The following is a 13,671-nucleotide window of genomic DNA, read 5'->3' as shown; positions in this document are numbered from 1 at the left end:
AATCCATCTTTCTAAGAGTGAATACACTTCAAAACACAAAAGTCTCCTAGATCAGGATAAACACTGTTCCTGTTCTTGGTTTCCATCCTGCGGTAAACTAACCAAAACGTGAAAGGCTGCTGGTGCTTCTGTACTCTTCTTTGCTTTAAAACTTTAGTTGATGAAGCTGCAAGGATCCTGAAACCGCATTTGGTGTTTTTGTTTTGATGGAAACCTTTCTGGGATGAGCACTGAAGGCATATCAGAAGGATTCACACATCTGCAACACCAGATCTACACAACAGATCTAAATGTTCCATGCTGGTGGCGGATTTCTTGGTCCTTTAGGTTTTGAAAATCGATTTGCAAAGCCTAGGAAGAAATTACTGGATTTTAATGCAACAAATTCTGTATGCTATAGATGTTGACTCTGTAATTCCTTAAGATGATAACAGTATTTTACAATATTTGTCATTTCAGTTCTTTCCCCATGCCAAAATAGGCTAGACTTGAAGTAACATGCTGTAGCTGTAAAACAAAGCTGCTGCAAAAAAAGTCTACCAATGTGTCTATCACAAATACTGTCATTATATCATGAATATCAACGTAAGTAGGTTTTATGTCTGATCTAATAAAAAACTACTCTCTACTAGAAAAACTTAAAATGGAAAATGGCTCTCTCATATTCCACATCATTAGGCAGCAGCCTGGTGGCAGTGCTGCAGCTTTGTGTCCCGCTGTAGCCACATAAAGACTTCCAGACACAGCAAATATATGCTTCAGACATTCACACATTGAGCAACATTTGACAGAGGAGGTCCCAGAGCTTGTGGTTTTCTACCCTTACCTGCTCTTTTAAACAGTTTGTGAATTAAAGTTGTAAATGTGTAAAAAATAAGAAGCTTTTTGTTATAGTGTTTGCAGTTTCTTAGCAGTCAGCCTGGTCACCTGCATTTAGAGCTTAAAAAAACCAGAGACTTCCTACTCTAAAACACAAAGACAAAAACATACCAAAGGTAAGGAAAGACCTCAGATAGTTCGATGGGGCAGACTCTGCTGGTTTTGTCAGTGAAGATGCATTACAGATGCCTGGAAATAAAAACGAGAGTGAAGCAGTCGCTGTGGTTACTCCCTGGATCCTGACACACCTGTGGGAAAACACATCCCCCCACAGGACCCGTCTGAATGACCTGAGAATTTGGTACTTTGGGTACACTGGAGCTGTCCCCAAGGTGCCCAAAGGGCAGCACAGCACCCTGTGGTACTCGTGACACAGCTCCTGCTGCCCAGGAGCGATGGTACCAGGCAGGCTCTGCCCTGCTCCACATCAGGCAGATGTTCAGGTGCTTGAAAATACAGTCCCACCTATTTCTTTAAATGCTTTCTTAAATCCACCAGGAAGATGCAGATTAGCCTGGAAGACTTACTCTTTCTCACGTTTTTCAGTATCTTCAAGCTCTGTAGGGGACAAAAAGAGAGAGAAAAGAAATTTATTGCAAAAAACAGCAAAAAATGTATCTAGCAGTAGATCAGTTACCGTGGTAAAGGCAATCCACTGGTAACTGTACATGTACCACATCTGATGTGCCCAGCAGCTGAGGCTGAAACACAGAACTCTGACGCTCACTTTGTCTCTTGTTTTTTTTTCTAGCCAACCCAAATGCCAAGTGCAGACAGGGGGGTTGTTTGCAGCTCTACATCACGGTATTTTTGTTAGTCTACTTGCCCCAAATATGAGCAGTCTCAAAGCAGGCCATTTTCACAAGATTAGCAGTGAGAAAGTAGCAATAGCTGTAGCTAGAATCATCTCTCCTTCTCACCCTATTTTCAAGAGCTTTGTTTTAGTCTTGATTCTTTTACCTTACTTCTTCTGAAGCATTTCATATGTTCTTTTAATGATACTTCAGAAGCATTGCTCTCCAATCCAGGAAGACTCATAGAATTTCTTGCAGCAGGCTCTGGACCTGGGATCAGACATCAGAATATTTTCAGTGGCCAGTCAAGAATTCTCTTCATGTTTTCTAAGTGCCTTGTTGCTGCATTTCATTTCCTCTAACGCAGCAGTACTAGAACTTTCCAGCAGGTAGTCCAGTTGCATTTTCCTTCTTTATACCTGCTGAACTCTCCTGCAGTTGAGTCCTGAAGCATCACTGTTGTTAATGCTTTGAACAAGGGGGGGGCACAGTCTCCTCAGCCACCTTCCCTTTTAGGTGTAAGTATAAAATCTCAATTATGTGCTGAGAAAATAAGTGATCACTCACTTGCTGCATCAGCAAGAACAAATGATTCTGGGGTTCTTTTAGGAAGTGGGGGAGGAGAGTTAGAGTGATCCTGGGTTGTCTCTAAGAAAGAAAAGATAAAAGAGTTGGTTACCTAGCTTTAAATCTATATTTAAACATATATGCCCATCAGTTCACTGAGAAGTCCACAGCACTCTAGCCAATATATGTCAATCACCTCACAGAAAACACAACAAGCAGCAAAAAGATGTGGCAAGCCTTAGGCTGAGGAGGCTGCAAGGAGCATCATCACATGCAGGGTGAGTCAGGAGCTGACTCGGAAATACAAAACTATCAGTTCATTTGGCTGCAGAACTGTCTATTCCTGTTTAGAACTATTTGGTTGCAGCAAAAGCATTGTTGCTTTACAGCAACACAAAATGTCCAATGGGCTGAGCACAGATCCTAAAGACAGTTACTAAATATGGTAAAGCAGATTCAGAAAAAAGCAGATCTTATTTCCAAAGACAGTGTGTGCCAGCATTAAACTTGTACCTGTTTGTGGGTTCTCAAGCTTCACACTCTGGAAACAAAAAACAAGGAAAGCATTTCAAATTCCCATAACCAAATGTTGTTACCTTCCACACAAGCAAGCCAGAGAAGACAAGGAAATGATGTTATGTGCAAACATCCTCCCACACACACCTCCATGCTCACATCATGGAAGATAGACTTACACCTTATTGTTTCACTTTACAAAACTAGACTTTAACTAGGGGGTGATCAAGAAATGCCTAATTTTTTTTTAGGTCCTGCCTGTTCTACAGAGTAGTGTGAACTTCATCAGACCACTAAATTCCCATTGTTGTTACCCTTCTCTAAAAGAGGGATGATACCTTAGCTACCTAGTGTGGGACATAAGAGCCTCCCAAATATAAAAAAAATTGGAATGAAGCAGATGCTGATAAGGAGGACCCTGACTGAGCCCACCCTGAAATCTATGGAAAGTACACAACACCAAAACTGGGGTCTTTCTCACAAAAGAAAACAATAGTGACAGTGCTGGAGAAGAGCTAAAAAGCCATTTACTTACCCTACATGGTCTCAAGTCGTTAAACGCCTTTGAGTGAGACTCACCACTCCACTCCAAAGAGGTCCCAGTATTTGCATTTCTGGATGGAAGCTGAAAATCAGAAGTGGCCAGAGGAAGCTGTCCTGGAAGCAGTTGAACATGAGGTCACTTCTCATCCCAGGCATCCAGAACAAAGGCACTGCTGGATGCTAAGATGTAGTGAAATGAGGCAACCAGGTACCACTAATTGCCAGGGAGTGAGCATGAGCTTGTGTCAAGCCCTCCTGTGCCTAATTAGGGTGGGGCCCCACTGCGCATGAGCAGGACCAGGGGGCCAATAAACCCTAATTAGGCACAGGTGGGCTTGACACAAGCTCATGCTCCCTCCCTGGCAATTAGTGGCACCTGGTTGCCTCATTTCACTACACTATGGTAGCACACAAAGACAGGAGGAGCCCTCAGAGGGCTTCTCAGTCTCTGCTCTGCACTTACCAGATTCACTGGCCACAATAAAGGACTCGGGGGTTCGCTCGGGCAGGGGTGGAGGATCATCATCATCATCATCTGTCTGTGACAGGGTGGCTAATTGGGGAAACATGGTCAGATTAACCTGCACAGTACAACATGACACAGCAGACAAGAACCACAGACCTCTCAACTGTCGTTAAAAATCCAAAGAGTCCCAAGTACCAATTCACCTGCCATGTGTTCCAAAGGACAGAGTTCCAGCAGGGTCAGCAGCAGAATTCCCATTGCAGAGAGGAAAATGGCAAGCCAACCCCCAACACACAGCCATGCTCACAGCTGCTCAGCTGATGTGGCAACTCACAGAACTTTCTGAGCACCTCTAGCACCTCAATAACAAGCACATTTCTGCGACACTGAATGCTGAAGTGCCTGAGCTGTGGACAACGGGAGATGTCTGACTGGACCAGGACTGACCAGACCAAGGAATAATTCCACCTTCATAAGGTGGGTGGTAGTTTTAAGCCTACAGCTCTGGGCAAACACTTATGTTGAAGTCCTGGTTCTCTCAGTCTTACTGGGGCACCAGCACCACTTACTCAGGGAGGACATCCTTGGGTCCATCAGCAGTGGAGTGCAGTGGGACACGAGCCTTGGTGGTGAGGAGCTGGCACTGACAGTGTGGGCAGGGAGGAGCATGTCCTGCCCCTCTGCAAAGCACTCAGCAGACACTGGGGACACGAGGTCATTTGAGGGGAGTGAAGAGAAGTAGGGGTCTTCTGCTGAGCAGCAGTTTGGGTAAGGACATCGCCCACAGATCCTGTGGCTTGGGGGACCCTCCAGGTGTCGGCTTGAATGACAGAGATCAGCAGGAGAAAATCCATCCTGCTTCTGCCCCACCTGGGATCTGGAGTAGCAGGAGTCTGGCAACTGTGAATTCAAACCAGGTTTTGCATCCCCCTCATCCCGTTCCCAGTTTTCTGCCCACTGCCCCAGCACAAAGGGGGTGGACACAGCCTTTGTCAGAGGAGCTCTGCCACCAGGCCCTCTCCTGCCTGCTGCTGCCTTCGGCTGCAGGTGCAGATGCAGCTGCTCAGAAGAGACACTGCTGAACCCCAAGCTGCAGCATTTCAGCCGAGGCTCCCCAGCACCCTGCTGCTCAGCCACCCTCCTGCAGCTGATGAAGTTCAGAGTGGCAAAGGAGATGGCCTGTCTGATGGGGGGGACACCACGTCCAGAGCTCTCCTCTGCTGCTGGGGCAGGTGGTAGGTGTGCTTTGCTTTGTACCACCAGAGGAAGACGTTGATCCTGCTCCTCTTGATCTGAGCTGTAATAAACCACAGTGATGTGAAGTTGAAGCCATCAGTTATCAGTAGACTGATAACAAGGTCTCACAGCATTGCTCCATTTGAACACCATTAAATGGAGATCAGAGGAGGCTGTGGCCTTACCAGGTTAATGATCTCAGAGAGCAAATATCTTCCTCTGGAGTCAGGAGTGGCTTGGCTACAGGATGCCTTGTTTGTACCTAGTAAAAGAGAAGATTAGAAAACAAGAATGAGGAGGAAGAATGCAAAGAACATGAACACACTATTTCAGGACTTGGAATTTGTGCCAGCTACTTGTAATTACTAATGCAGTTTGGAAATGACAAACACCAACTCGAAAACACAAACTTGGAGCTGAAATCTGTGGACAGAACCTCCTCAACAGAAACTTCTCTCAGCACCTTTTTTAAATGAGAGTACATCAAGCTGTAAAACCACCCAGCTCTTCCAAACACCTGTGAAACAGCCTGCACAGATGACTCTGCCTTCAGGACCCTTGTGGGCATTCAGCCTGGCAAGTTGGGCACTGGTTTCATCTTGTGACTGGTGACACTTCCTGCAACCACCCCCATGCTCTGCAATGTGCTTGCAGAGGGCAGTGAGGTTTAGGCAGGCTGGAGGTTTGGCCAGGAGCTACAAAACCACATACGGGCTTGAATCATTTTATGCATCTGTATCAACCTTGTCTTGCATCTCCTTTACTTACAGACTGTCCACAGCACATAGAAAGAGGCTCTTTCCAGCTCTTTTCTCACTCAGCTCTCCAACATCCTGCAAATCCTATGGCAAAACTGGGTCACAAGACCCATCATGGAGTCTTATTCCCAATTCTTTAGATGAAAGCTTCTGACAAAATAAGCTAACAACAACCTTTCAGTCTTTACCTAAGAATGGCAATGCATTTACTTCAACCAGATTGTGAACAGCTACACAGGAGTGTTAAGGTTTGTGCCAGCAGACACAGATGTACAGCACAAGCAAAAAAAACTTAACCATTAATGTCTGGATGTTCCTGTTTGTATGCAACTTCCTACCAAGACCACACTGTTCTTCCTCAGAGGTGTAACAGATTTGAAAAACTTTGCCCTGTTTTTTCACAAGGTATTTTATCCTGCTGTCTCTCAGAGTCAGGCTTCAATGCTAATTACCTCACTAGAATTCCAGCTCTTTTACCTGTGAAGCAGCAAAATCTTCCTGGGCATCGAGGGCTTTAATCTGCCTTTTGAAGAGCTCGATCACTGCATCATAAACCAGCTCATACTGCTCCTGCATTCCAGACAAATAAAACAGCCATGAGAGACAGCACCTGCAGTACTAGTAAATGTTCACCTGCTACCCAAATCGGACTCCTGAGGGAAGCTTCCACTTCCCAGTCCACTGGTAGGGTGAATTCTCAGAAGAGGTTAAAGCCACAGTTTTCAAAGTGTTCACACTAAAGCCTGTGGGATGTTTTTGAGTGCATGAACAATGTTGTTCTGCATTGAGCTTCCTCTTCAGTCTACCTCAGCCGAGAAGAGTTCCCACTTTATTTCCTGGACAGTCCCTTGTTTCACAGCGTAAGTGTTTGGTAAATCAGACTGAAAGAACTAAGCTATTGCAGCTGTCTAGAAGGAAATGATCGGCTTCCAAATTCCTTTCTGAAAATCATTCTTTTGTTCAGAAAAGGAACTTTGCAGAAGATCAGCGCAGCCTGGTTCCCAGCAGCACAACCACTCTGTGTTTCCTTACTGCAAAACACTGAGGTCCCAGTATGGAGAGATGGTGAAATGTCCCAGATGTACCTTGGTCTGCACAATGGAAGGTCTTTGTGTGCGCATTTCCTGGATCACACTGAAAATGCTGAAGTTCACTGGAACAATCTTGAAAGAGAAAATACAGGAGATAAAAATTACAGACAGGTTTAATTCTAAGCAGCTTCCAACCCATGACAGTTTAGAGCAGTGTCCAAAATTCAAGCCTGCAATTGCAAGAGTTTTTAACAAAGGAGCTCCTTAAAGTGCTGGTTTTTATTATGAACTAGTTTGCCTCCTCCCACCTGCTTTGCACTCTGCAGAAAATCCCCTTTTTATAACAGCATTGGTAGCATCTGTGAACAGCACATCAGATGAGACACCGATTTCCCAGACTGATGGATTCAAGGTGGCTGTGGTACAGAAGCAGCTGCTTCTCCAGGTCCCAGCAACCTGCCACAAGGCCAGGGAATGCTGCATATATATTTTTATCAAAGAGTCAGAGGAGAGCAAGCAGTTAGTTCGGAAATGCTGAGTTTCTATTTCTTAAGCATGAAGTGACAGGTATGGACAGCAAAGTACTGCAGACTTCAGGCCCATGCAGAGCCAAGCTCCCTGATCTGAAGGACCTGCTCGAGGGAGTGATGGGAGGAGGAATCCTGCCCATCAGTGCAAGCATCTGGTGCTGATTGCACTGGAATGAGGAGGGAGCAACAGCAGCAGTGCCTGGATGGTGCAGAGCCTAGAGGAACAGCCACAGTGAGAGCAGGATGCCAGGGGTTTGGCCACCACTGTCCTCCTGCCAGGCTGTGGGGACTCCCTGTCCATGGCTGTCATCTGAAATACAGCTGTGTGTGGAGGGGGAGTGCAGGGTGAGAGCAGGCAGGGAGAGGTGGAGATGCAGGGTGGCTGCAGGGGGGCCAAGCTGGGCTGACACTCACTCCATCCCTCAGCAGCTTCTGGGTGTAGTCGATTGCACAGAGGACGCCTGTTCTCCCACAGCCAGCACTGCAACAACAGTCACAGCAGGTTGATGGCAGAGGTCCGAGGGTGGGCACACTGTATTTCCCAACAGGGATACTTATTGAAAGTATCAGGATCTGCAGCCTGCTGTGACCCTCCTGTCTGACCACACAAGATGCAGACCCACAGGACAGCCCTGTGGCAGTGTCCCCCACACCAGCAGGGCCCAGCCTGGATGTGCCTGGTGATGGTGGTCTCTGCACTGTACATTCCATCTCTGGCCTGCTGCTGCCTCTCTCCATTCCCTCCCCTGGCCCATGCTGGCTGTCTTCAGAGGACAGTCCTTTGCCTTAGGACTTCCTAGGAGAGGATTCTGGTTGCTGCTTGAGAGGTGAGAGCATGGGGGCCAGGGCTGAGCCCTTCCCCACCATCTCACCCACCTGCAGTGGATGCAGACTGGGACGCTGTCTCCTGGCTGGTAGCAGCGAATGTCACTGATGAACTCCAGGATGGGGTCAATGGATGAGGGGACATCATGGTCTGGCCAGTTCTTGTAGTGAAACTGGTGGATGGTGCGGGTTTCCTGCAAGAAAAGAGCACTGGCAGGTCCAGGAATTCTGCTGCAGCTCCCATGGGTGCTGGGATGCTGGCACGGGGCAGCCAGTGCTGCAGACACCTCCCACTCCTCTCTGCATGGTTAGGCGGAGGTTAGAGGTGCAACTTGCAGCTATTCTTGCTACAGAAGAAGGGTTGCCATTGTATGGCATTCTTGATGTTACTTGTTGCCCTCATTTACCCAGGTATTAATTTGCCACAACTGACATACAGCTTCAGAAACTGAGGTTTGAGCTAATTAATTTAACTGACAAATCTAAACTAGCAGGCAGGCTGAGCAGCATAAAACTTTCTGCACAAAGTGTGCTATATTTTAATATATTATTCATATAATAAAGCTATCCAAGGTGAATTCCCTGCCTTGACATCTCCTACTTACCTCATTCAGGGTCACCTTTAAAGTCCTAATCACATATTCCTTCTTTTTCTTCTCTTCAGCTTCCTGCAGAACAGGAAGTTAGAGTCACATTTTCTGGGGGTGACAGGAGTTTCCAGTATGCACATGATGTGACCTGGTGCTCCCAGCAGCTATACTCACACAGGCAATGGAAAAAGGGCCACACTGCAGGGGAGAGCCATCCACCTCTGCCCAGTATCGCTCACACTTCTTCTGTAGTAAGAAGCAGAACGTGTTTTGTTATCCAGCACATGCACCATCTCCTGTCTCACTCTTTAGGACAAAGCTGTTGCTGGGAGGTGGCTACTGGTCAGCTCCAGCTTCCCTGTTTTTCACTTCCAAAGGGGCTAGCTGCACTACTGGAAATGGTTTAAGAATCTGCAGCCTCAGGAAACAGCTTGTATGGTACAGAAATTCCCTGCCCCAAACAAGATGTAAGTGAAGTCTGCATCTCTTCACCCTGCCCTGGCACTGTCACAGCAGAGGCCATCTCTGACACATTACTCACCTTCCCCATTTCAAACTCCATGCAAGCCATGACCACAATCTGCAGAAAGAAGGTTTGTCAGAGAAATCTGAACACAAGTTTCTTATCCAGGCAGAAAAACCAAACTCATCACTTGTGGGTATTGATCAGCAATGAGGAAGTTCTGTGGGCTCTCTTCCACAGATCCCAAGTCATTGGGGATCATCCACAGCCCAAGCACAAGGACTCTTCCCATTTGGAACACAAAAGCAGAGAGGGAGAGGAGCAGACTCCTGTCTCAGCACAGGTGTGGAGGAGGCTCACAGGAAGGATACAGAGCACACACAACATCTGGAGTAAAATTCTGAGCCTCCCACTGTCTGCTTAGTCAAAAAAGACTTCTGGCTGGCTGCACAACTTTTTTATTTTAAAAAAAAAGAACCTTACCAGGACTTCATACTCCCAAATCATCCTCCAGAAGTCAATGACAGTAGTGGGGAGAGGACCCTGGGTTGCAATGTATGCTCTTGGCCCGTAGACACCCTAGAACAGTCAAATCAGACATGGAGACATCTTTGTATAGCTCACTATCAATAATTAATTCATTCCTTTTTCTGAATCTTAATTCTACTCAATGACCCCATTAAGGATTTAGAATGGCTTTTATATAGTGAATTTTTAGGCACCTAAATTACAGAACAAAAAATCAACGTTGTGCCAGCCTCCCAAAGGGAGACCCAAGCCAGGAAGCTGAGCTTGTGGTGGGATCTGCTCCCAGAGACCATCAGTTCCTGCCGTGTATTTGGGAGCTCTGCAGTGTTTATGGCACATCTGTGGCTGTTGGCCAAGGAGAGAACTGTGATTCACTTGTGAAGGTCTGTTCCTCTGCAGAGGGCACAGAGCCTTTGGTCACTAAGAAGAGAACAAAGGAAATCTTCTGTCTGTCTATCAGAGAGGGGCTGTGAACACAGCATGCACGGAGCTGCCTGCACTCCCTGCCCTGTCACTCACCATGGGTCTCAGCCATGCTGCAGTGTGAGGTTTCCTGCCTCCACTCTGGGTTTAGACCAAGATGATTCTGGTTGCAGGCAGCTTTGCACCACTGTCACCCACCAAAGGCAGTGACACCACCAAGAAAGTCAGGGCTGTGAGCCGCAAACTGTTCCACTACCCACCCCAACACGAGTGTGTCCCTTGCCCTGGTGCTTCTGTGCTGCAAGGGGTTTTTTTTGAAGGGCTCACTGGATGGACATCCAGCCTCCTTCACACCAGCTGTCCTGGAGCACAGCCACAGTCCCTTCATTCAGCACAGCCACAGGACCTTCTCCTCCTGGCACAACTCAACCTGGCAGCCCCAATAGCTGTTGCAAACACCTCTGCACTGCAGAACACCATGAAAGAAGCAATACCTTGATGAAGTTGGCATTGATATAATGAGAATCTGCATCTGATGTGATCAGGGACAACTCCACTCTGCTGTGGTCGACTGCAGGCACAAAAGCAGAAGCAGCAGAAGTTAATGTTGGTCTTTCACAGGAGGTGAGTTCCTCAAACTGCAGCACAAGGTGCTCTGGAAGAGCATGGGGATCAGAGAGCTCACCCCATTGCAGATGAGTGGCTGTGCAAGCAGAAAATGCCTCCTGGCCTCACACAGAGTTGCCATTGCCCACAGAAGAGCACCAAAGTAACCTCACTTTCAGAGCAGTGGTGAGGGCTCAGGCAGGAGCTGCAGATGCTGCCACTGCCCCAGTGCAATGCCAGTCTCTGACCACGGAGCAAGCCAAGCCTAAAATCACCTTGCACTCTGTCTTACAGGCTTTAATGAGAGGGTTTAGATTACTTTTTTTTTCCATATAGAAGGGATAAAAGGGACAGTCTGCTCTCATCCTAGGACAGGCCCTTCTTTGGAGATTCCTGCATTAAGCCAAGAAAAGCCACAACAATTTTTGCCTGTAGTCTGCTTTGTACATCATGAAGACAGCTTCGCCCAAAGCCATTCTCTACAAGGCCTTTGAAAACAAGGAGTTACAATGCTACCCATAAACATTAGAGGACATATTTCCTACTGGACAGAAGTAGAAAATAGATGCCAAAGTCTTTTGAGACTGCACTGCAACAGTCAAAGATCAAGGCTGAAATCTGAATGGCAAAATTCAAGGCCAACACTCACAGGCAGGCAAGAGTGCAGGCAGGGACTGGGAGATGGGAACAGACTCGAGCTAGAAAGAAAATGGATGAATAGAAACATTTTCCATTTCCAACCTACAGGGAAGGATGTCCTTGTATCTGTTCTTCTTTATGTTCTCTGTTCGCTCAGATGCTGCTGCAGGGTAGATTTTATCCAACCTGTACTTTGTTGACTGCCTTTTCAGCTTCTGTGAGACAGGAATGGAACAAATGACATCAGATGTGCAGCATATAATACGCTACTAGAGAGTATGTGCAGTCTCTTGGGGTCAGGTTCACTACTGCAAAGCACAGTCTGCACCATTAATTCTTTCCCTGGTGGTTTTTCTCAAGGTACTCAGAACAGGAGTAGAGTCAGAAGCCACCTGAGAACCCCAGCACAGGTTTCTGAGGAATGGAAAGTGTGTGCTGAGGCAATGCCCACATGAGGCTGGGGCATGTAGGCTTCTGAAGTGAAATGATGCATTGGTACAGCACATACAACATCATCCTCACAAATAAGTGAGGCATAGGGAAATCATTCTCAGTATAAATGGCACTCAGATAAGAGGAGTTAAACCACCTTTGACAAATCATATCAGAAAAGACAGATAAATTAATTGATGTTTCTCCCTTTGATGCTCCCACCTGTCACTCCAACAGAATGCTAAAGCCACTTAAAGGAGTACAAGTAATCACAGCAAAGTAGCTACATACATGGATAAAATAGAAAGGCAAAGGAAAAAAATCTTGTCATTTACAGTAACACCACCACAATGTGCATGAACAAACCCTTGTTCACATAGGGGGGAGCACTAGGATGGATAAATAGCATCAAACATTCCTATCAAGTCTGGCAGTGCGAGCCCTCACAATGGCGTGTTAGGGGCTCTGCACTTGTAAACGTGGCCAGTGACTCAGGCCATCCCGGGAAGATCTCTTCCTAGTGTGAGAGGAACCACAGCCCTGACCACTCCCACCTGCTATTTTGGGCAGCAAATTAACCTTACATTTGGCTGCTAGGACAAGCCCGTGCTTCCCACTGCCTCACAGCAGCAGGAGGGGGAAATTCAGCAGCTGGTGACAGTGCTTTGTTCCATGGAACAACAGACTGTCACTGCAGACTCTGATTTATCACTTCCCTCCAGCCCAGACACTTGGAAACCAACACTAAACTTTTCCCAAGGGTTTGAAGTGCCAGTTTTCACTGGCACAGCAAAGCAGTGATGGACCTCATGGGGACTCCATAACCCCTGCATGTTCCCCAGAGACCTCTGCCTGCTGCCACCCTTCTCCAGGGGGCTGAGAGCCAGTGGTTATTCTGGTGTTTGAAACATCTCATATCTCACAGATGTACCAGTTTTACCCTTAGATCTCCTACAGCTGTGCAATGCCTTTGCTGGTCAGAACAGCCCAGCCAGCCTGCTGGAGCAACCTTCCTCCTGCTGATAGAGCAGCAGCCACTGCCAGACATCACCATGAACTGTGAGACCACGAACTGTGATCTAAGGCTCAGCCCTGCCACCCAAACATATAAAAATACGCCAGAAAGCTCTGCTCTGCTGCTGGTGGTACCAGGGCAGAGTAGGAGTCTCTATTGAAATGAAAAAAATTAAAAGCTACGAAGGTCCCTGACAGGAACAAGATCACTGACAGGAACACATGGGTCACAAATTAACAGCTTGAAATGGGGACAAGGGGCAGTGGCTCCGTGTTCCTCATGATACTCCCAGTTTTATCATCAGGCAAAGTGAAACTGCATCTTGACAAGTGCATTTGCCAGGCAGAAAACAGGAAGCACTTGGCTAGTCATTTAAAAAGCAAACAGTTTTACTTTGAATGCAAACTGTTAATTTACCCTTGTCTTTACATTGCTTTTACCCCACTTAACTCCTGCATCTCTTTCTGCTGTAAAATTCATAGAAAACCACCTTGGCACATGCAAATCATCTCCCTGTTTGAGAAGTGACCCAGTGGTTCCCTTTTAAAATCAAATGAAACACAGAGCCCTGCCTGAAGTGAACTTACCAAAAACTCGTCTGCAAACTCTTCTCGGTTTAGCTTCTTGGCTTGGGCCCTTTCCAGGTTTTGAAGCAGAATCTCCTTTTGGTCCATGTTGCCAGAGCCTGAGCACGACTGTCCTTCCAAACCTGGGAACGGGCATGTCAAGTGCTGAGCAGAAAGCACCAGCCCGGGTAGTGCTGGCTGCAGGCTGTGGTTTACTGACTTCATCACAAGTCTTAAAGGAAATTAGTACGTAACAGACATCAT

At 46.8% G+C, this 13,671-nt stretch overlaps 1 protein-coding gene across 2 annotated transcripts; it reads right to left on the bottom strand.

Annotated features, from left to right (window-relative positions):
- Window positions 1–20: 20 nt before the first annotated feature.
- Window positions 21–13,593, bottom strand: PTPN22 (protein tyrosine phosphatase non-receptor type 22). Of its 2 annotated transcripts, XM_030465525.1 has the most exons (21): window positions 13,429–13,593; window positions 11,501–11,609; window positions 10,644–10,720; window positions 9,682–9,777; window positions 9,277–9,315; window positions 8,910–8,981; window positions 8,751–8,813; window positions 8,197–8,339; window positions 7,735–7,801; window positions 6,845–6,922; window positions 6,237–6,329; window positions 5,187–5,263; window positions 4,335–5,062; window positions 3,763–3,852; window positions 3,292–3,413; window positions 2,754–2,781; window positions 2,241–2,321; window positions 1,840–1,943; window positions 1,407–1,437; window positions 991–1,068; window positions 21–351 (listed from the first exon to the last, which is right to left on the bottom strand). In XM_030465525.1, the coding sequence occupies exons 1-21, from the start codon at window positions 13,513–13,515 to the stop codon at window positions 287–289; spliced, it is 2,328 nt and encodes a 775-aa protein (XP_030321385.1). In that variant the 5' UTR covers window positions 13,516–13,593; the 3' UTR covers window positions 21–286. The 2 variants fall into 2 exon arrangements, with proteins under 2 accessions (XP_030321385.1, XP_030321387.1); XM_030465527.1 differs by lacking the exons at window positions 21–351; window positions 991–1,068; window positions 1,407–1,437; ... (2 more) ...; window positions 2,754–2,781; window positions 3,292–3,413 and adding an exon at window positions 3,416–3,479.
- Between the last annotated feature and the right edge of the window lie 78 nt (window positions 13,594–13,671).

The sequence above is a fragment of the Calypte anna genome, chromosome 26, assembly GCF_003957555.1.
Source record: "Calypte anna isolate BGI_N300 chromosome 26, bCalAnn1_v1.p, whole genome shotgun sequence".
Classification (NCBI taxonomy): Eukaryota; Metazoa; Chordata; class Aves; order Apodiformes; family Trochilidae; genus Calypte; species Calypte anna.
Note: the sequence above shows the minus strand (reverse complement) of the source record. Positions and strands in the feature narration are given on the sequence as shown.